Here is a 25,139-nt window from a genome sequence, read left to right on the forward strand (position 1 = left end):
GCCACCTCAAGCAGATTTTGTAAGAAAACTTTGGGATATCCGCTCCTCCTCAAGACAGGGAGAGCTAACCGGCGATGAATCTTCAAGTCTCCCTGTGGCTGTTCTTGTTATTTATAGTTCAACCGAATCGAGGTCAATTCAAACCCGCTCAGCCTTGCGATCCTGATAAGTGCCTGCCACCAAACTGCCGATGCAGCGAAGATCGCAGACCTCCCGGAGGATTGACTCCTGAGAAAACACCACAGATTATCATGGTCACATTCGATGATGATTACGAAAAAGAATATTTTGACTTATATAATGAACTCCTCGACGAACTACATAATCCTAACAACTGCCCTGCTGTAGGAACCTTGTTCGTTTGTCACAACTATACCGACTACTTCTTAGTGGAAACTGCATATTCCAGAGGATATGAGATTTCTGATCACACAGTGACGCATCAAGAACCGACCACGTACTGGGAAAACGCAGATTACACGGAGTGGAAGAACGAGATTGATGGGCAAAAAGAGATTTTGCATCGGTAAGTAGGTTGAGCAGTTTTCTAGAGTCACACACGCTCCCACGCGAATGCAGCTGCTTGTAGAGTGAGGCAGATCCATGTGCAATTTTTCAATTTTTCCCTTCTTTCCATACATTTTATACTGAAGAATCGCCCTTGTACGCACGCGATCTAGTCGGTCGAGTTCTGCCATACTCCGCGCATTAGCAAATACGCCAACTCTCATTTTCCCGGAAAAAGTTTGTATAAATGTTGCGTGACAAATTTTTATTAAAATCCATGGAACATATTTCGGTTCCATACGATTTGCTTAAACGTATCCTGTGGAAAAATATATGCCCGTGCAGAAACCTTGATACGTCGGGAAGTTACTGCTTCCTAAGTTAAGGGGCTCATCAAGATTTCTGATCTTCGCTGATCTTTGTTTATTTCTCTACTGATTCCTCCGGAAAACTCTCCCTGCATAGTCAGTTTGCGATATTAATCTTCACAGTTGTTTATGTCCCATTTCAATTCAACAAATTTTTAAGAGTACTCCATATCATCCATTACGATCTGACGATAAGAATTCCTAGAATTTTGTCCCGCTCGTCGTTCTTCAGTTTTTTTTTTTTTTTTAATTTTTGCCCGGTTTTGTAGTCATGATATATTCTACTTTATATAATAAGCTCAGTTATGCACGCATTCTGATTGGTTCTCACGTATGATCTATTGGAGGACAGACGTATAGATAACGTCATCATTAAAACTTTTTTCCGTATATTTTAATTATTTATTATATAAAACAAATAGATTCCAAGTTGCCGTACGTCTGTTCAGTAATAGATCGCAGAGGACGTCAAAATGTGGTAAGAACATCAGTGACACAATTGGCTGCGCCTCGTGCCACTTTTTTGTTCTTACCACATTTTGACGTCATCTGTGATCTATTACTGAACAGAAGGTGATTTAGTGTTAACAACTGGGTTGAAAACGTAAATTAGCCACCGTAAAGAGTAAAAAAGCTGACGTTTCGAGCGTTAGCCCTTCGTCTATCGCTCTGACGAAGGGCTAACGCTCGAAACGTCAGCTTTTTTACTCTTTACGGTGGCTAATTTACGTTTTCAACCCAGTTGTTAACACTAAATCACCTTCTATACTCTCCCACCGACGCAGCACCACAGTTTCTTTAGAAACTTACCCCTTCATTCATTTATTACTGAACAGACGCACGGCAACTCGGAATCTGTTTGCTAAATTATTAACAATGGGAACTGAAACTACTGAAGTCACAAGTGCTTCTTGGGACTTGTCATTATTACGCGCCTGGACAGGTTGGGGGAAGGTTTGAAAATTTTTTTGTGTAATGATAAAGTTTCTGTAATTATAAAATTTCTGCTGAAAACAATGCATTTGATCCACCCTCAAAATCTCCCCACCCCACCTCCCAAGCGATAGACAATCACTTGTCCCTGACCCCTTTGACTCCCAGATCAAATCCTTTATGTCAACGATACAATTCTTATAATGTTAGCTCAGATAATTTAGTATTTGATCAACTAATTATCTCTAAATTGGCTTTTTTTATTCTCATCACTTATCTGGTTGATACTGTATTTATATTGTAAGGAGAAATTCTGTTTTGGTCATTAATAGGAGTTAAAGTGTTAACAAAGTTAATTTCATTCGCAGATTTGCCAACGTACCTTACGATAAGATTGTCGGATTTCGAGCTCCATACCTGATGTTTACAGAGAACATGTTCAAAGCGTTGAACACGAGTAAATTTGGTAAATTTACTTATGACCTTTCCTGGCCCTCAAACATCATATTTGATGGAAAGGGGCCCATATACCCTTATACCTTGGACTACTTGTCAAGTCAGAACTGTCCCTCGGAAGAAGAACCATGTCCCAAATTGTCCTACCCAGGACTGTGGGAGGTGCCTAACGTCAACCTTATGAACAAAGACCACTCGACATGCGGATCAATGATGGATGCTTGCGATCCTGATGGAAATGCTACAGTCTGGTTAGAGATTTTGACGAGAAACTTCCATTACCATTACGACACGAACAGAGCACCCTTTGGAATGCACATGCATCCATCGTTTTTCCTTCGTCCTCCAACAACCGATCACATGAAGGCGGCTAAACAGTTTCTCAAGTATGCCCTGGATTTGGGAGATGTTTGGATCTTAACTCCATCTCAGATCATTGCTTGGATGAAAGATCCCCAAGATGTTGACAAAGCGAAGACCTTCGCGCCCTGGCAGTGTCCGAGCCGCCCCAAACCACGCTGCACTGAAGCAACGTCCAACAATTGCCACTACACAGAGCCTCAAGATTTCTACATGCGCACATGTACCGAGTGTCCGCCTCATTTCCCATCGCCTACTGATCCCGATGGCAATTAAATCTGATTAATCAGATGAATGACAATTATTTGTATGAATCGAATTTGTAATTGACCGTCACTGCTTTTGAGCAATAGGTATCACCCTCTGAAGTTAAGATTAAGATAATATATGTTCATCGGAATGTCCGGATACCGTATTTCCTCGAGTAAACGCCCATGCTCTAATAAGCGCCCTACCCCGAAAAGCGTCACTGCGCCAATCCCCTGGGCCATAATTTGAAATAAGCACCCCCTCGAGTAACCGCCCCCCCCCCTCCCACACTTTCTTAAGCAGTAGGGATACAAAAAAAATTTGTTTCTATTACCACTTTATTTGCAACTTTTTAAGCTTCAACTACAGCGGAATCAGTACAGGAGAATAGTTTCTTTTCCGTTTCAGTAAGTTCTATCTCCATGTACTTTTAGAGTTCCTTTATGCATGATATCTCTTTTTTTGATCTTTGTCCTACTGCTCCCCTATCAAAATAATCACCCCCTCGATTAAGCGCCCTAACTCCAATATGCGTCCCCTACCCCCTTCTTCAAGCGGAATTTTAAATTAGCACCCGGGCGCTTATTCGAGGAGTAGGATAATAAGTATAATCTTCTGTGACTGATTAAGTAATAAAGGATAAAAATTCAGCTTAAATTTCCCTCCATCTCTTCTTGGTGTTGTGTATCTCACAACAGAAGTTTCAGTTGATTTTGTCTTTAAATTGGCTGAGATTGATTTGGTTATCCACGAACTTAACTGGAAAGGACTGACTCTTCATAGCCATTAAAATTGATATGCTTGATTTCGAATGAAATGAAGCTTAAAATAACATGAACCGGTGTCCTCTACCTAAACGTAAAATGCATCTTCGGTTCCAGATGTTTCGTTCGCATTATTTAATTTAAGAGATTAGCTGGAGTATAGGGGTGAACTTTTTATAATATGATGAGCATTTTACACGTTTCAGCCACCACGGGGTGCATTATGTTCCTCTAAGCTGTTACTAAGGGGGACTAAGACGCTGTAATCTTCCCAAAGAAAAGGGGGAAGGGCAGGGAGGAGGTGGAAGGGTTGAGTCTCCCCAGTCTCCCCTACGTTCGATGTGGAAACTATCACTGGGGCAACATGGTATTGGTTGGAAAATTCCAGCCATGTAATTTTGAAAACTTGATTAACGGACAGGTTTCATAAATTGCAGCGTTGACAACGTATCTACGGGCACGGTTGACTGCAACTAAGCACTGGAGTTTTAAGATGCAGGTGTTCCCAATTCCCAGCTTGTAGATTGACAGACCAGAGCAGAGATCTAACCCGACTAAGGACGTCGCTCTACTGACACTGCCTACAGACAGTCAAATTATACCTCCCTCACTTCCACCCCCACCAAAAAAAAAGGAAAAGTAATATAATAATAATAATAATAATACTAATAATAATAATAACGATAATAATTATAATATAATAGTAGTATTATGAAAAGTAGTAACGCCAAATACAGACTATAAATTTGGATCAGTGCAATATTTTTTATGCAAAATATGCCATTGATGTCAGAAGATTGAGATAGCAGAAACAAAACTGGTGAAATATATAGCACCGCGAAAAGTCTATTTCAGACGACATGAATAGAAGTGAGTCAAGGCTTTATAGTGACTTGTGAGTTGTGACTAACCAAAATTTCGCTTGCCATGCTACGAAAACTAGCGCTGAGGCGAGAAGAAATGCTCGGGATTTTCTTTTTCTTATCAGGTTTCTGTAAGGAGCCCACTAAGTAATGCAATCCTGGTTTCTGTGCATTGCAAGAGTGTATCATCTGTGCAATTCAGGATGCACCAGGCTGAACGGAGCAGGCATGGAAAAATGTGAAAGCCTGGGAACGATAATCGATGACGTGCACTCACAAACAAGTTACAGCAAAGGCGAACAATTTTGACTGTGAAGAGGGAGATGGCGCTGTGTTTTGTGAAAATATCAGCATTTGTTTTGCTGGTCCTAGTACAAGTTTGTCATGGGAAGGACCCTCAACCCCAACAGATTCACATCTCAGCAACAGGTAAGGAAAACATATCAGAGACTGTTAAGAAGAAAAACTCAGATGTTAATCACCTGACTAATAACGAAGGCTAAGGCTGACACTCGAAAGAGTCATCTCTTCACAGTTAACGACAGGGGTCTCTCTACTTTTATCAACCTCTACTGAGCACTTTATGTAACAAATTCCCCGCGAATTTCAAGTTCGATTCTCGTTTTCTGGGGATTTAATTCAGGATTCCTAGTTTCGCACGCAGTCACATGACTTCCCAAATCGACCTTTTGAAATCTCCTCATAAAATTTCTTACACTTCAAGCAAGGCTGATTTCAACTAAGACGAAAGCACTATTTCCCCATTAAACTCAACTTCAGCGCACTTTCGATTCTCGAGAATTCCATCAAGATCGCATAACGAACTGCTTCTCTTCTTTCAGTTGTCCACCATGTCAATATTGTCACCTTGTTCGTTCAGTTCCTTCAAGGTTCCTTTCGCTTTACTTTTTCTCTTGAAGCAGATCGTAAGCCTAATCAGTTTTACATTTCAGCTACGACTAAATTAAGTGAAATTTCTGTAGCGCCCCAACATCGTACAAATCGCACAGGCCAGTGCAGAAATGTTAACTCTACCGAAAATGTTATGTAAGCTTTAATTTTAGAAAGTGTTATAATCTTAATCGTCCCAAGCAGAAACCATCCTACAAATCGAATCGCTCCTGAAACACCATTCACATTTTGAAATTTTACTACTTTGTGATATTCTTCCCGTTTTCTCAGGTTCTTTCAATGATACAATTGTGCACGGCTTCCGTGTAAAAAACTTTATGATGCGTTATGTGTTCATGAACACAGCTCTTGTTTACACTTGATTAAGAGAACTTGTGTCATAGAGATTGTAACTGGATTTCGACCATTTCTGCAGTCAGCTTAAAATAGCGTCTAAATGAAAGCGGAAACTCGCAGTTACATATACCACATAGGTCTGCTGCTTCCATCACGACTGTTAACTGGACCTGTTATGTAATGCCTCACTTATCTAGTAATGTTATGCTCTGACTACCAAATTGGTGATCGTAAATCGTTCAATTTTAAGGTCACAAATTACAAATCAAATTAGTTAGTTTTATTGCCTGCCCAAGCTTAAATTGTTATTCTGGTAATTCAATGGATAATTCAAGAGACACTCTGCCAAATTTCTGATTATATTTGTTTAATAATGTGCATGTGTTTTTACACAGTGAGTAAGTTTTTATTGCTGTATTATTGCAGATGAGCACTGAATATTAATATGCGTAGCATGCTCTACTGAGGTTATTAAAGACCTTGCCAGGTAGTTTTCATACAAAAAGATTCAAGCACATTGATTTGAACTTTTTTTTCAACTTTTAGGAGATCCTACAGAGATGATGATCACCTGGGTCACTATGGCTTACACCAACTACACTATTGTGGAATACAATAAGGCTGGTTTTCCTCTTACGCTGCGGAAATCTGGCAGCATTACTAAATTTACTGATGGTGGTTCAGCACATTTGGTGAGATACATTCACAGAGTCAAACTGACAGGACTGGTTCCTGCTCAAAGATATGGTAGGTCTTCATTTTCCAGCCTTCAATTTCAGATAAAGGAAATGAAAGGATGCTGCCTGACATTAAGGCTTTCCAGAGACTTAAAAGTAGATTGCGAAATATAAAGAATGAGTGGCACTCTGAAAAAAAGGCACTTCTAGTTTCTCTGGCTATTTTTCAGCCCATCGTTTTAAATTACTCATAACATTTCTAGTGATAAAGTTTAGCTTTAGAATCAGCTTCTGAAAGAAGAATCTTCCATCATGATTATTTTGAATTATTAGGGTTTGATATTAGAAGGGAGAATCCTGGAAGTTACATTTATGCAGGACTTTTTTGGGAAATCTTATAAATACTGTAGATTGAAATCTTTGATAAAGATTGGTTCCTTTATGTTAAAACTTATGCCTCTCGTCAAAAAACTGAAAAGAGGTATCAATGCAAAGGTTTATTCTTTTGTTTATGAAATTTAGATTATCACTGTGGAGGATATGATGGGTGGAGTGAAGTGTTTGCTTTCAATGCCATCAAGTCTGGAGAGGACTGGAGTCCAAGACTAGCACTTTATGGAGACTTAGGTAGTGTCAATGCAAAATCTATTAGCTACCTTCAAGAGGATGCTCAGAAAGGAAACTATGATGCTATTCTTCATGTTGGTAAGTTTTGAATTATTGATTTTGTTTTTGTTCATTCATGTGATTTAGAATAGTTGTATGGTATAATACTGTGAAAATAACCCAGCCGGGAACTATTAGAAGTCCAAGTTTTAGTGAAAGATCTCTATTACATCTGCAGAATCAAAGTACATTAAAAAAGGAAATTTTTATAAGTATTTAAATTTCATTTATTTTTTTCCAGGTGACTTTGCATACAATATGGAATATGTAAGTGAATTAAGGTCTTCTGTTTTTTACATCTGTTAAATGGTTTTTGTGGGGGAATACTAAAAAGTACAGTTTTCAATTGGTGTAAAATATGTTTGCCATCTGTTAACCTGAAATTTCTCTAACTCATTCTTCACACTTGCTTGAACCAAAACAAATTTCTCGTGGACATCCATTTTACACTTTCTGCACACTTGATAAATTGAACCCACTTTAGCTTGAACCTTCAGCTAACTCCAACAAATATTCACATCCCCTGAGATAATCTCCTTTCCAAATTTAGCCTTTATCTTAATATATAATTTCTTATTACACAAAACAACCTTGGTCCAGTGACTATGTCATCGGACCTTGGTAATTGAGAGGTGTATCTTAGGGGGTCTGGATCCTTATGTTTGACAAAACTGATGGAAACAATTTGGATGCTTTCATTTGTTTCAGGATAATGGAATGGTTGGAGATGACTTCATGAATCAAATTCAGACAATTGCTGCCTATGTTCCCTATATGACATGTCCAGGAAATCATGAACTAGCATAGTAAGTTCCTTGATGATATTATGAGGACTTGTGAATGGCTTCAAAGAGAAGGGTGTGATGATGCTCTTGCCTTAACCGTTTACACCCTCACATCAGTATCCATTTTCTCCATACTGTTACCAGTATGTCTCTTTTTGTACTGACAAGGAGATTTTATATGAAGATCAAAGCTTCTTAGGTTGGCAATCATTTCCTTATTCTCATGAATATTAGCCGCGTTACTGTAAGGAGAAATTAGATGCTGGTCACAGTAAAGGGTTAAAAGTAATGAGGGTTTGATTCCTCTTCAGTAATGTTTGGAAATCTCAGACTTGATCACTAAGTTTTACCACTAATGTATAGATTTAGCCAAGCCTAAAGTCAGAGCTCACATTTTGTTTTTTTCCCTCACATCTCAGGGGCACAACACCTTGCCCCAGCTAAGACTAGAACCCGGGTTGTCCAACTCAGAGCCCAGTGCACTGACAACTGGACAACTGGACAAAGCCGTGGTGTTGGCATGCCTGTGGTACAGTTGACCATGCATGTTAAAAGTAGCACCTTGTGCGGTCGTACAGTTGTACGGTTGTACAACCAAATTTTTTCGGCTTGATGGGTTACTGCTATTTTGTATAATTATTGGGCTACGCTCTACGAGCTCTGCTACAATTATTAAAATGACAATTGTATTCTATGGCTGAAACTAGAGTTTCTTTGATACATGTATGTCAGTCTGAAACATAAATATGTAATTTTTTGGCAGCAACTTCTCAAACTACAGAAACAGGTTTTCAATGCCAGGAAACACAGAAGGTATATCTTACAGGTATGAGAAACTCGCAAAAACAGCTTTATGTGAAGGGATACAGTACTTGTGTATGGTTACATTTACATGTGTGTAATACTTGTGTCAAAAAAAGAGGATTTTTTTATTTTATCATCAAGGTTAAAATTTACCATCCTTTTAATTTAAAGTATTTACACAAAGCCTTTGCCATTGCTGACCCCAGCAGTTTGCAGGGTGGTGAATCTGAGAGTCTGTGGCTTGATTTCTCATGGTGACTCTGAACTTTTATCTTTTGTCTTGTGCTCATGACAAAACACGAAAAAAACATTTTAGGCATTTCTATAGACACAGTTAAGTTTAGTTGAAATACCATTGCAATGGTCTTGATGGGCTGTCTCTCTGTTTTTTTTGGTTTATTTTATCTTCAATGATACATCTAATTTCTTGAGTACTTTGCAGTTGGAACATTGGTCCTGCACACATCATCAGCTATTCTACAGAAGTCTACTTCTGGTTGCAGTATGGAATTGAACAAATCGTTCAGCAGTATAACTGGCTTATCAGAGACCTAGAGGTAAAGAAATATTCCCTTCATTACCCCTGTATTTGTTTCTTTGTAGCCTTCTCGTCTCTCCACCTCTTCAGTTGTACCCTTTCTTCCTTCTTTTTCTCCTTTTTTCTTTATTCATTCATTCCTTCCTCTTCCCTCCACTTCTCCCAAACTCTTTTTCTCTTGTGTCATCATTTGTTCCTTCAAAGGATGGGTGATGTTCAGTGTTTGCCCAAGATTTTTCAGCATCCAGCTATAAAAACACCACCCGCCAAGGGTTAAAATTCATGGCAGATTGGGACAGTCATTTTAGTTCTTTGCCTAATTTAAATTGCCAGCATTCCAGAAATGAATAACTGGTGTTTCTGAAGAACATTGTTAATGCTATCCATTATTTGTTGGGGGTCATAACCATTGTTCCCTATTAATAGTATTAATAGTATTATTATTATTATTATTATTATTATTATTATTATTATAGTGTTACATTTTAAGAGGCGACCTCTGTAAAAGCGGTCCAGGGCATTTCGCATCGGAATAAAGTTTTCCCTCAAACTTTGCCCAATAATCTACCTTTGGTAGCGAGTAAATAAAACCACATTAGTTTCTGGAAATACGTTAAAATAAAATTTTTAGAGCTCTCAATAGTCAAAGCTGCAAAAGGCCCTTTTTTGACCGCTTGCAACATCGAAAATTTCAAAAGTTAAAAAGCCCGGTCCTCGTATCACACCGCATGCAGCAAAAGATCTTTTGTATTCTTAGACTGAGTAATATGTAAGGTGTATAAAAAGCATTTCAATTTTTATATTCGTTGATTCAGAGGTTCGTCATGATTTATTTAATAACACACGTTAGACAGCTTTCTGAAATTGGTCAAAAGTACTCTTTCTTTCTTGGTTGATATTGCTCAAGTCCAGACCAGACCATTGAAAACTCCGCTTGATTTCTTCTAATAAGATGTTTGGCATAAGAAAAATATAAAAACATCTTGCACTTATTAGTTTTCTTTGCCGTGGTGACTTCAAACTTTTAGCGATTTTGCTAGCGTGACAGCCGATTATGCAAATTAGTTCATTGAGCAAACTCCGACCGTTTTATATAAGTAGCTCAATAAATCTTATATTTTGGCCATTTTAAGTTGAAAATATAGTAGGACAGAGCTTTTAGACCACACTGATTGATACTCTAAACATTTTAAAAGGCCAAAATTTGACAAACTTTTCTATCTCGTGACGAAAGACGTCAACAACAACGTATCGAATATCATAATTTGATTAGCGCTCAGTCAACCTTTTAATGGCAATCTTTTTTAAAAAATTGGCTTCTGTTATTTCATATTTAAGTTCTGACAGCCTTTGTTATTCAACCTGTATGAACATTCCAGAACCAAACAGCAGGATTTTATTTAGTGTAACCGGCGATAACAGCGCACACTAAAATACACCGTGACCAGTGACTCTCACGTAATTCCATCGTGTAATTATCCTGAATTACTTCTCACGTTGAAATAAAGCAGCGATTGCTCGGATATCTAGTAGACAGGAACAAATATCATTTTGTCGTCACACCTGTCTGCATAACAGTCTCGGTTCATAACTTTGGAGGGTTCTTGTAAAAAAGAATATCGCATTCGCCTAACGAGTGGATGTCATAACTAGATTGCATAGCAACTGCACTCCGAAATCATTTCCTCCATTTTTGCAAGAAGTGCTGCCTTTGTATCTCGCATTTTGAATGAGAGATGAAAATGTTTGCACATGTCTCTTAGTATCTTGACTTTCAGGCTAGGCAACCTTCCCTCTCTTGCCAACGAGCACACATCATAGATATCAAACATGATTGGATGTTTCAGTCCTATCTCATCCATTATTGTGTTCCTCGCCTCTCTCAAACACTCTTCGTCTACATCAGACGCGGATGCCTCTACCAAGTCGTCGTCTTCGTCGTCTACGTCTGTGGCATCATCCGATTCTTGTTGTATTTTAGATCTCTCTTTAAGGCACAATCTCGAGAAGAAACCCTGAATCTGTATGCTAGATAACCACTCTGCTCTATCGAACATTCTCTCTCCATCTATAGTGCAGGCAGTTCGCATATCCTTTGCAACTTGCTCTGGGTCTTGTTTTCTGCCAGTGTCTCGTCCAATATTAAATTTCTGTGTCAAGTACTGCCTGACATTTTGCGAAAACCGTACACTTGCACTTCTCTTATGAAGAGCCCATCCCATGGGAAGCTGTGAAGCATTTGTCAAGGGTTCTGTGGCCATTGCCACCAGTTCAGTCGAAATTTCATTCCCTAATGACAATGACTGAAAGTGATGAACCCACTCCCTCTTCACTTTGTCATAAAGACTTTCAGTCATGCTCGCAGGCACAGGACTCACATGATGAACTAGCAAGTTCATATGAAGGTCAAGGTCGGCCTGGGTCTTAAAATCTTCATCGCAACCAGGCTCAGGGCATTGATAGGTACTACCGTCGTTGCCATCATTACTTTCTCCTGCTGATGCAATTCGTCGAGCAGCAGTGGGGAAGAATGGAATCTCCTCCACGAGATCCGTCTTTCTCTGTGGACAAATTACAATTTTATTCCATGGAATAAACTTTCCAGGCCCAACATTAAACGCTCTCCAAACGCGCAGGCCCTCATGTGTAAACTCAAAGTTGTGTAAGCTGTTGAAATTGGCAATCTTGTTAATTTCTAGGGTTGAGTTCTGTTCCTGGACTATGCACACTGACGCCGTCGTTCCCTTGACCGGTCTCTCTTTCAGTGCGTTATACATGTCTTTGGCAGAAACAACATCATGGCCTTCGTTGCAGTATCTCCTGATTGACGCTTTTAACGGACACAAAATCCTGTCACACATATCTTTTCCAGCCTGCGGTTCAGAATGATCGTACCTCACGAGTTCGATTCCCTGGTGATGTCCGAGCTCTCGTAGGGATGATACCAGCTTACTGTTGTGATAGCAACCTGCTTCATCTGATCTTAGAAAGGCCTTTTTTATTCCTGGATTTTGTAACTTTATGGTGACAAAGAGATTTTCAAGGACTGACAGCACTGAAAACCAGTCTTGTTTACAGCTGTTAAAAAGGTGTACGTAGCAAGCTACTTCTAGGCTTTCCTCCTGTCTTACAACAACGCTACTCACATGCCAATTGATTCCCCTCTTGGGAAACCATTCTGCTTGCTTTTCCCGGAACTTCATTGCTGTGAACTTCATTGCCCAGTCAACTACCGTAATTTCCGGTCGATTACCCGCACGGCCGATTACCCGCACCGGCCGATTATTGCATACGGCGAAAAAAAAAGTCAACGGATTACCCGCACCGGTGGATAACCCGCACGTTGTTATTCAACTTTTTCGGTGGCGAAAACGTGACATTAAGGCGATACATTTCAGTCTTTCGATTCAGACATGTGCACAATTCTGTGTCAATATTAGCTTATACTTTATTGATTGATTATTGCTGCTGCTCTATTACCGATTTCATCGGCAAGAGTTATTACTCTAAGCTTATAATCAAACGTAAAACTGTGACGTGGGCGTTTCACAGCAGGCATTTTAACTTAATTGGTGACTCGTGGATACACTTATCGCGAATGATCGAGGTTTATAATTCTTATTCAGTCAGTTACCTTTTTATAGCATGTAGGAGCGTAATGAGCAATATCCATTGTTCATTTGTCGTTAAAATACTTTTTCAGCGCGAAATTAGTTAAGTTTCGCACCTATTATTTTCAACATTCTGGTGATGCATTTGGGATTTAAAATTACTGTCGGCAATTTCTCAAAAAAATCGATATCTCCTGTTCTACTGGGCCTAACAAGTCCCTTAAAACGGGAAAATTCTCTTTAGCTCAAGCTAGTGAAAACTGGAAATTTGTTACTGATGCGCCGGATATCCTTGGATTATTTTTGTCACCATCAAGGTTTTGTTTTCACGCGTGCCGATAAAAATTTGTTTGTCACGCAACTAATTATGCGTGAAATAAACTCGAGTTGGCATCATGTTTTCGTGCCGCTTTGTGGCACTTTTGATACAATAAAATTCATTTGAGAGGTGGAAACGCAGGTAGGTGAGAAATTTTTTCAATTCAACTTCCAGAAGAATTTAAAATTGTCACATAACCCGCACCTCCCTATTACCCGCAGTGGCGCGGATTTAATGCAAAATCAACAGATTACCCGCGGGTAATCGACCGGAAATTACGGTACTATAAATGCTTCATCTCCCTTCAAAGAGTCAAGAATTTGACGCTTGCACTGATTCTGATTCTCTTCTCTCAGGATATGCCCTTTCCATCCAAAGATCTTAGCGGCAGCATTTTTTGCTTCATAAAGATGGTCTTCCGCTTGAACCTTACCCAATTGCATTGTGTACTCAGAAATAACACCACTTACTTCTTCAAAAACACTTTTCAGCTTCTCACAATCCTCACAATTCACGTTGTGGCTATGACTGCATACTTTCTGAAAGTCAGTGTCACCAGCATCGCTCAGTGCAAAGACCCTACAGTGATCGGCACATTTGCTATTGTCTTCTTTGCAGTGATTACGGTATGTAGTCTTCAAATACAACTTGCTCTCCTGAAGCCTCTTCCGAACTTCTTTACACCAATCCTTTTCCGCTCCCACGCGTTCCAGTTCGTCTATAATTTGGAGAAAATCTTTAAAACCATCCGCTCCCTCAGCTGCAGTATTGTCTAGACCCCGCAATGATTTCCTCTGTGTGGCCCCTTGAACTTCTAGTACTCTCCACATCGTGGATTTACTTATCGGTTGAAATCCAGTTTGTTTGCAATGGTCCATGTATTGATTAATGATGGTGCACTTGGCCACTGTGCGCACCACGTTAGGTATGACAAACTCTTCACCGTTCTCAAGTTTTATGGTGCGAGTACCGTAGGCTACGTCTTGATAGTAATATGGCCTCATAGTGAACTCTAAGAAGTGGTCTAGCTGACGCTGTTGTATACGGATTCTATGACGCGGGATTTTTTCAATGGGCACTCCAGGCCCCTCGCGGATCACTCTTCGCCTGTGCTCTTGCCTTCTTTATTTGTCTATCGGAGAGGTTTTCAAATGGTTGATGTAAGCGTTTAAGCTCGTTGGCTGAGAATCTATCAGCATAAATACTCAGTATTTGAGTCTTAAGTGATTTTGTGGGAGCATTCTGATAGGCGACCATAAGGGTTTGAAGGCCAACATCAATAGCTGTCTTGCACTTCTGTTCATGGTCTACGACTGCTTGGAATAACGCTTTACCATCTCTTGGAGCTATGACGTCGCACACCAGCTGGCACGCTTCCCCGGCTTTTTGCACAAATTCAGATTTTTCAGTAAAGGAGCATTTTTCCCAACAATCTACTTGTGATTCCAAATGTGTAATCCTGGGTTTTTGTACAGCATCGGCGAGGCTATCAATGCATGCATTGAAAACTTGAATTGGATCTTGGACATTTCCTCTCGTTGGTCTGAAATCCTGTATTTCTATGCTTTCGTCAAGCGCCAACACGGCTGAAGGAGTCCACATTTCGTCATTGGTGCTGTGGGATAGCCTGGAAGAACTTGGTGTAATAGGTGAGCTCATGGCTAGTTTGAACTTCTCTAGAGCGGCATCTTTGCTTGGCCTTCGATTAAAGATATCAAGTTTCAGATGAATTTGTACACATAAACTAGGTAACATGCTTTCAAAGTCAACTGGGCGCGAGTGATTAAATCTAGCAAGCGCAAGCGAGAAGTTACGCGAGAGAAAGACATGGCGTCTGTTCTCTCAGATGCTTACTACAGGCTTTTCGCCGAGAGCCTTGTACGCAGGCTAACTGCTTTAGCACTAAGCACATCTCTTTTGTAGTTTACAAAATATCTACAAAAACTGAATCGATACAAACAGATGTACCTTTCGGTGTGTCTTACAATTAACGTAACCAAAAGGCAATTACCTCGAGATCCCTGATACAGGCAAAACTCCAGTAAGCTATGATTAATTACTAAAGTTATTTGTTAACAATTACCGCCCGTAGAGCATTTTCTTATTGGAAAAGGGTTATGTATCTCAGCTTATGTACACAACTGCATGCATCAATATCAAACGCTTTTTATTCGCACAAACTCTTTTACCTCACATAAGCGCAGGAATCACTGTCTTCTTTCTCTGTGGGTTCCAAAGAGACCCATGGCATTTCCTTCACAGAAGCATTGTGCTTGTTGCAGCAGTTAATACAAATAACTGGACGTAGGAAAAAGTGGATTAATATACGAACGAGCGATTGGGGAGAAAACGGGAGAGATTGGTTGAAATCAGCCACTTCAGTATCTTAAATCACTTGTTCCTACCTGAACCTACTTGAACGAGAACGCCATACATCTTAGAAATGGCCTTTGACATTTCCAAATTGACAGAATACCGGCTCTTTGCCCCCTTGGAATCGCTACCAGGGTGCGTCGGATACTGGCACGCTGATCTTTGGCGCCAGAACTTCCCATAGGTGTGCCTATGCTTTGAACAGACCAACATTTTTGCCATAACTGAGTCATCTATATCGAACAGGCCAGCCCTTGCTAGGATAAGCTCTCCTTCCGTGACACTCTCTTTTGACAAATGGATTAATGAGAGATGACTCTCTACTGAGTCAGTACACTGAAGAAAGTTCTAAAGTTGTGAATAGAAACTCTCATAAAGTCAGGTGTGCAGACAAAATTTTCTCTTATTCCTGCCGACTAGAATTCTGAGCCAAAAGACGATGTTATCGCTGCTTTATCTAGATGGGAGAAGTAATTCAGGATAATTACACAATTGAATTACGTGACGGAGTCACTGGTCACGGTATATTTTAGTGTGCGCTGTTATCGCCAGTTGCACTAAATAAAATCCTGTAGTTTGGTTCCGAAATGTTCACACAGGTTTGAATAGCGTAAGCTGTCAGAACTCAAATATGAAATAACAAATTGCCATTAAAAGGTTGACTGAGCGCTAATCAAATTATGATATTCGATACGTTGTTGTTGACGTCTTTCGTCACGAGATAGAAACATTCGTCAAATTTTGGCCTTTTAAAATGTTTAGAGTATCAATCAGTGTGGTCTAAAAGCTCTGACCTACTATATTTTCAACTTAAAATGGCCAAAATCTAAGATTTATTGAGCTACTTATGTAAAACGGTCGGAGTTTGCTCAACGAACTAATTTGCATAATCGGCTGTCACGCTAGCAAAATCGCTAAGAGTTTGAAGTCACCACGGCGAAGAAAACTAATAAGTGCAAGATGTTTTTATATTTTTCTTATGCCAAACATCTTATTAGAAGAAATCAAGCGGAGTTTTCAATGGTCTGGTCTGGACTTGAGCAATATCAACCAAGAAAGAAAGAGTACTTTTGACCAATTTCAGAAAGCTGTCTAACGTGTGTTATTAAATAAATCATGACGAACCTCTGAATCAACGAATATAAAAATTGAAATGCTTTTTATACACCTTACATATTACTCAGTCTAAGAATACAAAAGATCTTTTGCTGCATGCGGTGTGATACGAGGACCGGGCTTTTTAACTTTTGAAATTTTCGATGTCGCAAGCGGTCAAAAAAGGGCCTTTTGCAGCTTTGACTATTGAGAGCTCTAAAAATTTTATTTTAACGTATTTCCAGAAACTAATGTGGTTTTATTTACTCGCTACCAAAGGTAGATTATTGGGCAAAGTTTGAGGGAAAACTTTATTCCGATGCGAAATGCCCTGGACCGCTTTTACAGAGGTCGCCTCTTAATAGTGTTAAATATTATTATTATAATAGTGTTACATGATAATCATTATCACTAGTATAATATACATTTGTAACAGCTAAGGCCTTTGATCTTATTTGGTAGTTTTTTATTTTGTTTTGCTTTTTTTTTGGTATTGTGTGATTAAAACTGTATCAGAGCAAGCCTCACATGTAATGTGTATTTTGTTGCAGGAGGCAACTCTTCCTGAAAACCGCAGTAAACGTCCCTGGATCATCACCATGGCACACAAACCAATGTACTGCAGTAATAATAATCCTAATGATTGCACAAAAACTAACAGCATGGTAAGGTTACTGATTATCCTTAAACCTGTCATTTTTTCTTTGTGGGAACTTTGTGGGTAAAGTTAGAGTCTCTCTTGCACACTCAGAGATATGGGCACCGGAGTTGGCTTTTCAATTTTTTTTTTTGTTTACTGTTCCTTTGGATACTCGATTACTTACAGTGTGTATGTTTATTTAAGTAGGGAAAAGGGGGCCTTTTATTGGTCCATAAAGTTCGTCAACACAACATTTAAGGCTGTTTCTGATTCTAAAGTGGTAGAGCCAATTCCTCAATCTCAAAACAACAGCCTTGGTCAAAGAAAATATTTGTGGTTGCCCTTTAAGGCAGCTTAGATATCAATAGCATTCTTGGTGATTGCATGTACTGTATTAACACATCTTTTTTGTTTTTTTTTTTAGATTCGCACTGGAATAACCTCTAAGCATTTGTGGCCTTTGGAAGACTTGTTTTACAAATATGGTATGAAAAAATCATTATTGGAAACAAGATTGATCTTTGATTGGAACTCTTATTGTAATTATTTTTTGGTGACAAAATTAATCATGATAACACAAAGAGGAAAAAATTTGCACTTGGAGTAAATTGTGCCAAGCCGTGTTCAAACAACATAATATATTCAAATATTTATTCATGCAGAATTTCTATCCCTATTCTAGGTGTGGATTTGATGTTGGAAGCCCATGAGCACTCCTATGAACGTTTGTGGCCCATTTACAACATGCAGGTAAGGTTGTGAACAGTATAGCCTGCTGAAAGTTTGCAGTGAATAAAAGGAATAGTGATAATGATGGGGAAGTGAACGGGAAAGGGAGATATGGGTCAGCTCATGATCCAAATCAAACTTTCTTTGTCTTTTCACTCTTGTGCTACCATTGCTCTGAGTGCTGTTGCATTTGTTTTGTTAACCCTTTAACTCCCAAGATCTGATTGTCAATTCTCCTCTGTAGCTGCCACACATTTCCTTTAAATTAGTTATGAGAACTTGGTGCTAGATCAAGATAGCAGCTTCTACCTGATAAGTTTGAATATTCTCATTACATGTTTGCCAAGAATGTATGGATATTGAAGGGAGAAGTTTTATGTTAATCACTTCTGGGAGTTAAAGGGTTAACTGAATCCCTTGGAACAAGCCGTAGGATTGGTTGCAAAAGTATTGAGAGTAAATAAAGTGCCATCTGATCTTTGCTCCTGTGTAGCAGAGATTTTTTGTGTTGTCCTATCTAGAATTCTTTTTCTGTTGCTTATTTAAAGTTATCTCTATCCTTGAGTAACTAAAATGTGCCCTATTTGACAAAAGAATAGGGTCACTGTTTCCTCATTTTTGGAGACCCAAGGGTGAATAATCAGGCGAGAGCAAAATCCAGTGGTGGTTTTGGTTTGACTTGAAAGTTTCTTTGCTCATCAAAAAATATTTTGCATCAAACTGAAACCATTGCTGTAGTTTCTCCTTGCCCAATTGTTAGTTTCTTAGTCTCCATGGATGCTGCTTTCAGGATGTTGCTTTCATTGCAATTTCTGAAAGGCTGGAGTTTCAATAGGAGGCTGTTCCTAGAAGGGGGTCATAGGGTGAAATGCAACCAGAAAATCTTGCACACAGGCTAAAAGAGGAAGGTAAGGGGTCTTACAGGCAATGTTAAACCATGAGTCACTGGCTATTCATCAAATACCCTAAGGAGGTAGCAAAATTGGCACTTTCAAGCACTATGGTGTTTGACTCTTAAATTTGTTGTGTATATGTTAAAGGTAATGTCTCTTGAACACTCTTACTTTATATTTCCCTTTCCAGGTTTGCAATGGATCTCATGAGGAGCCGTACACCAACCCTTGCGCCCCAGTTCATATAATCACTGGTTCAGCGGTATGTTTGCTATCAACACTAGTTCTCTGTTTTACATAAGCAAAATACAGATGCCTAATATGATAGACAACCAAGGAAAGGTTAGGATCTCTAAAGGATTATCGCAATGAAAATACCTGACCTGTTACCTTGAAGTTGAATTGGATGTTTATTAATTCATAAATACATGGCAGTTCAAAAACTGAATTGCTTATTTACTTAACAAAAATTAGTTTTACAAATCTAATCATTAACTAATCTATCTTAATTAAAAAGCTAACAGGAGATAAGCTGCTAAAAAAGTTATCATAATACAAGCTGCAAAATTTGAAAACCCTGAACTATAAATTAGTTGCTTTGAGACATGAAGAGATAATTTGTAAAACAGTCAGTTTTAAAATGTGGTGTGCTAAAAGGGCGATCATGTCTGAATGAATGATAAGTTTCATGCAGTGCAGGTAATAACTTATAAAGGCAGTGATTGCATGGTGTTGTTTACACTTGTTCCTTGAAGTTCATAATCTTCAGGGGTTCTTCAAGCCCTCTACCTCCAAACATAAGCCCACTCACTCTCTTTACTGCTCTCTATACATTTCCTGTGGAACTAGTGAGGAGTTTGTTTAACAGTCAAGAGCCTCTTTAGCTGGCAATCATTTCTCTCACTCTCATGACCATAGTACGCTATTTAGCAGTAACACTGTAAGGAGAAATTAGATCTTTGTCAGTGTTCTGAGGGCTTAAAGGGTTGAGGGGACAGTTAAAATGCCCCTACCTTCCAGAAGTCCTTATTCCTCACATCTATAGATCAAACTGGCTTGTCTCCCAAATGTGAAGATTTGCACCATTGTTATGTTTCACAGTGACTGTGTTTTTCCTGCTAATTTACAATAGAATGGTATTTCTTACAGGGATGTGTTTCGAAGCATGACCCTTTCAAGAAGGATAAGCCATTTTGGACAGCTTTCCGTACTCTGAATTATGGTTTCACTCAGATGACAATCCATAATAAGACTCACATAGGCATACAGCAAGTGGATGTTGACCTGGTAAGTCCAGTGGATAGGATAAACTTTAGGGCATTTGCACCTCGTAAGAGCAAGTTTGGAAGGAGAAAATTTGGTCTATGAATGTGAGAACTCCTCATTCGATGGTCAGGTGACATCCAGTTAATTTTTTTTTAAATTTCTGCTGCACCCTTTTTTCCTCTTTAGTAATGTTGCTTAATTTCATAATTTTTTTTCTGGAAAATCAGAGGCAAATTCTTGCAAAAAGGCTTATATAACTATTGGTATCCTGTAGTGAAAGTTAAACTGATTTCTACATTTGTTGTTATTGTAATCAGGGTGGGGAAGTTGTTGACAAAATAATGCTGATAAAGGATGTTCATGGACCAGAAGCTTGGGCTAGAAAGAATGTGAAGAATTGAAAGCTGAGGAAAATGATGAAATCTTTACAACCACTTGTTGGAAATTTACTCTTCCAGTAACTTGTCACTGTTGTTATATTACTAATCTTTGCAGAGAAGCTGAGCTATGGTCTCTCCTTTTGTAATTACTTTTTTTCACAATAATTTTGCAATATAAAGAGGGCACAGGGCATGTGTTTACTTAAATAAACAACAATTCACTGTTGTTTATTAGAACAGAATGCAAAAGTAGCTTGGACAACTAATGAGGAACTGATCAACTGATGAATACACAATTCTTCCAATAGCTACTGACCTATATCCTTGCAATAAAGTGTTATGCCTTTATTACAAGCAAATTGTAAATGAATCAGAGTACAGGGGATAACTTGGTCTGCAGTGCAGGCATCTTGTTGGGGCAAGTTCATGTTCAGAAGCCCGTCATCATTAATTCAACTGCTGTAAAAATTTAAGATGGCAGATACAATTTTCATCAAGATAGTAACGAGCACTTGCCCACCTGTTCTGTATGCTAAGGTTAAGGTTCATGGGAAACTGTGGTGCTGATAATTTGGTTTTATCAACTCAGTAGATGATGAAAATTGGCCACCTGGGGGAGTTCCTGAAGCTATGTGTCCAAGTGATACCCTTCCTCTAGGTATCTGCATTGTTTATTGGTTCCTGAATTGATTAAATTTTTTAATATGTAGGATTGAGTACGAGTGTCACTGAAAACAGTGACAGTGCACAAGGGGCAACAATGTAACTTTATCATCTTACTTTAGTGGCTAGTAGAGTTCAGTGAAGTGTTTGAATTTACTTTGAAGTGTGAGATTGTTGACAAATTTTCTTCTGGTTTTTAGTTTGGGCCAGATTGAAGATGTTGGTATCTATCAATCCAGTTATATGTAGTTTCTTTAGTCTTTGTGATAGAATTAGGAAAGGGGAGCAGACTTGGAGTCCACTTTAGCTATATGCTGTTACAGTACAAGTTGCAAGTAATCATTTATTTTAACAACATGTAAAGAGGTGTGGAAAAACAACATTTTACTGTAATTGTATATTCATGCATGGTGTGTGATGCCTAATCCTTTAACCCCATAGAGAGACCAGCATCTAATTTCTCCTTACATTATCATCCTAGAATCAAACATTAAGATCATGAGAATTTAGGCTAAAAAATATTTTGATTGTTGATCAAAATTTCACTGTGAGTACCACAGGAAATGTATAGAATATAGATGGAGAATATGCATACTGATACTAGTGCAGAAAGGGTTAATGGGGGCATGCTTGTTTTATATCTGACTCATTAATCTTATCACAGTCCCATTGAAAATACGACTAGTCTTGATAGTAGTTTCTGTTCATTGTCTGTGGTTAGAAGGATTTCTTTAGTGTCCACATTCCAAATTTAATAATCTTTATAATATATAGGTATAGATGTTGTGTCAAGAAAACTGAGCAACCTTGAACTTTCTTGTGAAATGGAGGAATTTAAGAAAACAAATTATCACTTTTAATGAATAATCAATTTATATAGTATTTTGTACTTTGAATTAATAAAACTTTTTTCCTGTTCATGTTACTTGTGGATAAGTTTTTTGAGTTCTTCCCTTCTGTTCATTCAGACCTCATTTCTTGTTTGAGAACTGGTTTATTTAACTGTATACTTCACACATTATTCATAGCTACTTAAAATTATTAAGAAATTAAGGAAGCCTGAATCGCATGTGCAATGAAGTGTCAAATTTATATGTTAATGCCAATAGCTTTTTGCAAAAGGTTTACCCTTTAAACTCTGGCAAAACATCTCCATGAACTCTAACTGAAGAAACGCTGGTGCATCATTTCCATTGATTTGTCACCTGTGATATCCACCAACTTGTTTGCTGCAGAAGATGCATAATTCTTGTTAGTTTGATACCTAAAATGTGGCCTTTCAGCATCGAGTGCTGCCAGGATCACTTGGGCAATCTCATCTGGAGTTTGAACCATGGTAGAGAAAGCACCTCGCATCTTTTTAATGCAGTTATTGAGAAGTTGTTTTGTTTCATCATCTACTTCCTCAGGGTGAGTGTCACTTTCAGTCATTTGAGCATTGGCTACAAAAGATGTCGATACTGGCCCTGGTTCAATCACAGAACATCTGTCGGTATAAAGAGCAAACATTACAAAAATTAACTTGATTACTTTGAGTGCTGAATAGTTACGGTAAGTCTGGGGTAGGGATGTTTTTTACCAAAATCTCTTGATCTCTATCTCAAATGTTCTCATCTTGCCTGGGTAATTTTAAGTCTGAATAATGTATTCTAAAAATGATTATGAAAAAGTACGTCCTTCTGATTGGCTGAAAACAATTGCATTCTCATGTTACCCAAGTGCAGATTACAAATAATGCATGCACGCTTTCAATATTTTGTTTGTCTTGACTTTCTGTGATGTTTTTCATGTAAATTATCATCAAGTAATAAAATGATCTCTCTTGCAAATTAGTGTGATGAGCACTTGTAAATATTTCAAAGACTACATATTGCACTTGCTCTACAGGCTTTTGCAATTTTGCTGTCTTTGAAAAAATTCACTGGTGCCTATAAATTTCAATTGTGTAAAAAAGAGATTCAAGATCCATACTTCAAGTTACAAATTCTTGTTTTTTCATAAAGGGGAAAAAAATCAGCCTGTAACTTTAAGTACGGATCATAAACTTTTAAAGTTTATATTGACAGAGGAGCAATTTATTTGCCAGCTTTCAAAACCATTGGGCCATATTACATGTTCAGTGCCCTTCAGTCACAAGCACCCAGCCAAGGCAACGCTTGCCAAAATTCCAGGTTTCTGATCCGTTTTAGCATGAAGGGCAGGAGTAGGGAGGGAGGGGGCCATAAAAGTATGGGAGGCAGGAGAATGTGGTGTGGGAGGTGGGAGGCTGTGACCCCCCTGTTCCCCCATAAGTAAGTTCTCCTTGGCTAGAGCACTTTTCAAGGAATTCTTGATCATTGTTTACTTGAATTCAGAAAGATGACTGGAGGGTGGATGATTTTTGGGATCACATGGGGAACAGACAGGGAGGGAGTCAGTCGTCGCCAACATAGTTTGAAGGTGGATCTGTAGAAAACTGACTGCTGATGAGAGGGGGGGGGAAATCATAAGAATATCACAAAGCCCTATGAGGGGATCAGGTAAATTTTGTTGTGACACAACCTAAATCTTTTTATATTATCTTACTGTTGTAGTCTATACTAAAGCAACTATTTATCTTAGTGTCAGTGACTAATGTTTACCTCACTTATTTGCGGCAATGAAAATAGCTACCACAAGCCACTTCCACTTCGTTGAAGAATTGTTTACCAAACACAATTTTTTTAAGTGCACTGACACTTGCCTACCTCACATTAAAGGTCTTGAGCAATGGAGCCAATGATTCACACAGACCTTCTACAGCGAACTTTGAGGCACAATAAACGCCATTGAAGGGTACTCCATTGATACCTCCCATACTCGATACACAAATGATGTGACCCTCCTTGTTGGACTTCATACATGGAAGTGCAGCTCTGGTGAGACGCAACACTCCAAAAAAATTGGTCTCGAATATGCTCCTTACCGAATCCATGCTTTGTACCTCCAGTGGACCAAAATAGCCAACTCCTGCATTGTTTACTGCAAGGATATAAAAGTAAATTCATTCGGTAATGGGTGTAAAAAATCCATTTACGAAAAAAGAGGCTAGAGTCCAAACTCCTGAGAGTATATGTGGAGGTGCGCGAGAGCGCTGGTGTCTTCGATAGAGATGAAAATAACTACAAGATTTTCACTCAAAACATTTTTTAATAATGATGGGGATCGATAAAATACGACTGGTCAAGAAAAGCAAAAACACTTAATCCCGTATCATGCAATAACCCCTTCCCCCCCTCCCTCTTCAAAGTTGTTGGTCAAAAGTGTAACTGAAGCCGTTTTGCATAACAATCGCATATTTGCAAATTTAAGGTCTACATGGGGTACTGGGCTTTTAAATTTTTTTTTTTTAATTTTGGCCATTTCACAGCTAACGGTAATATAATTCCATTTTTCTCACCAGAAATTTTATTTACGGTTAATTTTTTTGCGGCTACTGGTTAAAATTTGTCAACTTTTTACGCCTAACGGCTAAATTATTTGGCTGTTTAACGGCTATCGGTTGACCCCATTGAGACTCACATATTTTCACACAGACATGTAGTAATTGCATGAAGAATTTAAAGAAAACTTACTAACGACATCAATTCGCTGATGTGCAGATATCAGCTCTTGGACAATCGCGTTAACGGAATCATCCGAACACACATCCATAGCCCTAATGAAGAGTGTGTCTCCAAGGATATGTTTTCCCCGTTCCTCCAGCTCTTTCTTTTTCTCAAGATTTCGCATCGTTGCATAAACTTTGAAACGCTTACATTGATCACTGGCTAGCAAAATAGCTGTAGACAATCCTATTCCCGAGGAACAACCGCTAATTAGTACTATTTTTTCAGCCATATCTTTTATTACTCTGGAGCGACTATCGATTGTCTAACTGTATCGTTGCGTGACTGAAACTCAGACCTTCCACGGCCACTAAAAGCCGTCGTTT

At 38.7% G+C, this 25,139-nt stretch overlaps 4 protein-coding genes across 4 annotated transcripts; 2 read left to right on the forward strand and 2 right to left on the reverse strand.

The window, feature by feature from the left end:
• The first annotated feature begins 12 nt into the window (after positions 1-12).
• Positions 13-3,711, forward strand: LOC113681178 (chitin deacetylase 7). Its single transcript, XM_027198247.2, has 2 exons — positions 13-526; positions 2,177-3,711. The coding sequence occupies exons 1-2, from the start codon at positions 75-77 to the stop codon at positions 2,898-2,900; spliced, it is 1,176 nt and encodes a 391-aa protein (XP_027054048.2). The 5' UTR covers positions 13-74; the 3' UTR covers positions 2,901-3,711.
• Positions 3,712-4,748: 1,037 nt separating this feature from the next.
• LOC113681213 (acid phosphatase type 7) lies at positions 4,749-22,112 on the forward strand. The gene is made up of 13 exons (XM_089212805.1): positions 4,749-4,929; positions 6,295-6,495; positions 6,948-7,130; positions 7,333-7,358; positions 7,800-7,897; positions 8,640-8,695; positions 9,116-9,237; positions 17,168-17,281; positions 17,681-17,741; positions 17,939-18,006; positions 19,069-19,140; positions 20,028-20,165; positions 20,462-22,112. The coding sequence occupies exons 1-13, from the start codon at positions 4,824-4,826 to the stop codon at positions 20,543-20,545; spliced, it is 1,329 nt and encodes a 442-aa protein (XP_089068931.1). The 5' UTR covers positions 4,749-4,823; the 3' UTR covers positions 20,546-22,112.
• Positions 10,804-14,220, reverse strand: LOC149042285 (uncharacterized). The gene is made up of 2 exons (XM_089211915.1): positions 13,582-14,220; positions 10,804-12,447 (listed from the first exon to the last, which is right to left on the reverse strand). Exons 1-2 carry the CDS (start codon positions 14,150-14,152, stop codon positions 10,868-10,870), a joined length of 2,151 nt encoding a protein of 716 aa, XP_089068041.1. The 5' UTR covers positions 14,153-14,220; the 3' UTR covers positions 10,804-10,867.
• LOC113681203 (retinol dehydrogenase 8) lies at positions 21,366-25,112 on the reverse strand. The gene is made up of 3 exons (XM_027198282.2): positions 24,781-25,112; positions 23,914-24,187; positions 21,366-22,673 (listed from the first exon to the last, which is right to left on the reverse strand). The coding sequence occupies exons 1-3, from the start codon at positions 25,043-25,045 to the stop codon at positions 22,349-22,351; spliced, it is 864 nt and encodes a 287-aa protein (XP_027054083.2). The 5' UTR covers positions 25,046-25,112; the 3' UTR covers positions 21,366-22,348.
• Between the last annotated feature and the right edge of the window lie 27 nt (positions 25,113-25,139).

Source organism: Pocillopora damicornis, chromosome 7, assembly GCF_964200805.1.
Source record: "Pocillopora damicornis chromosome 7, jaPocDami1.2, whole genome shotgun sequence".
Taxonomy (NCBI): Eukaryota; Metazoa; Cnidaria; class Anthozoa; order Scleractinia; family Pocilloporidae; genus Pocillopora; species Pocillopora damicornis.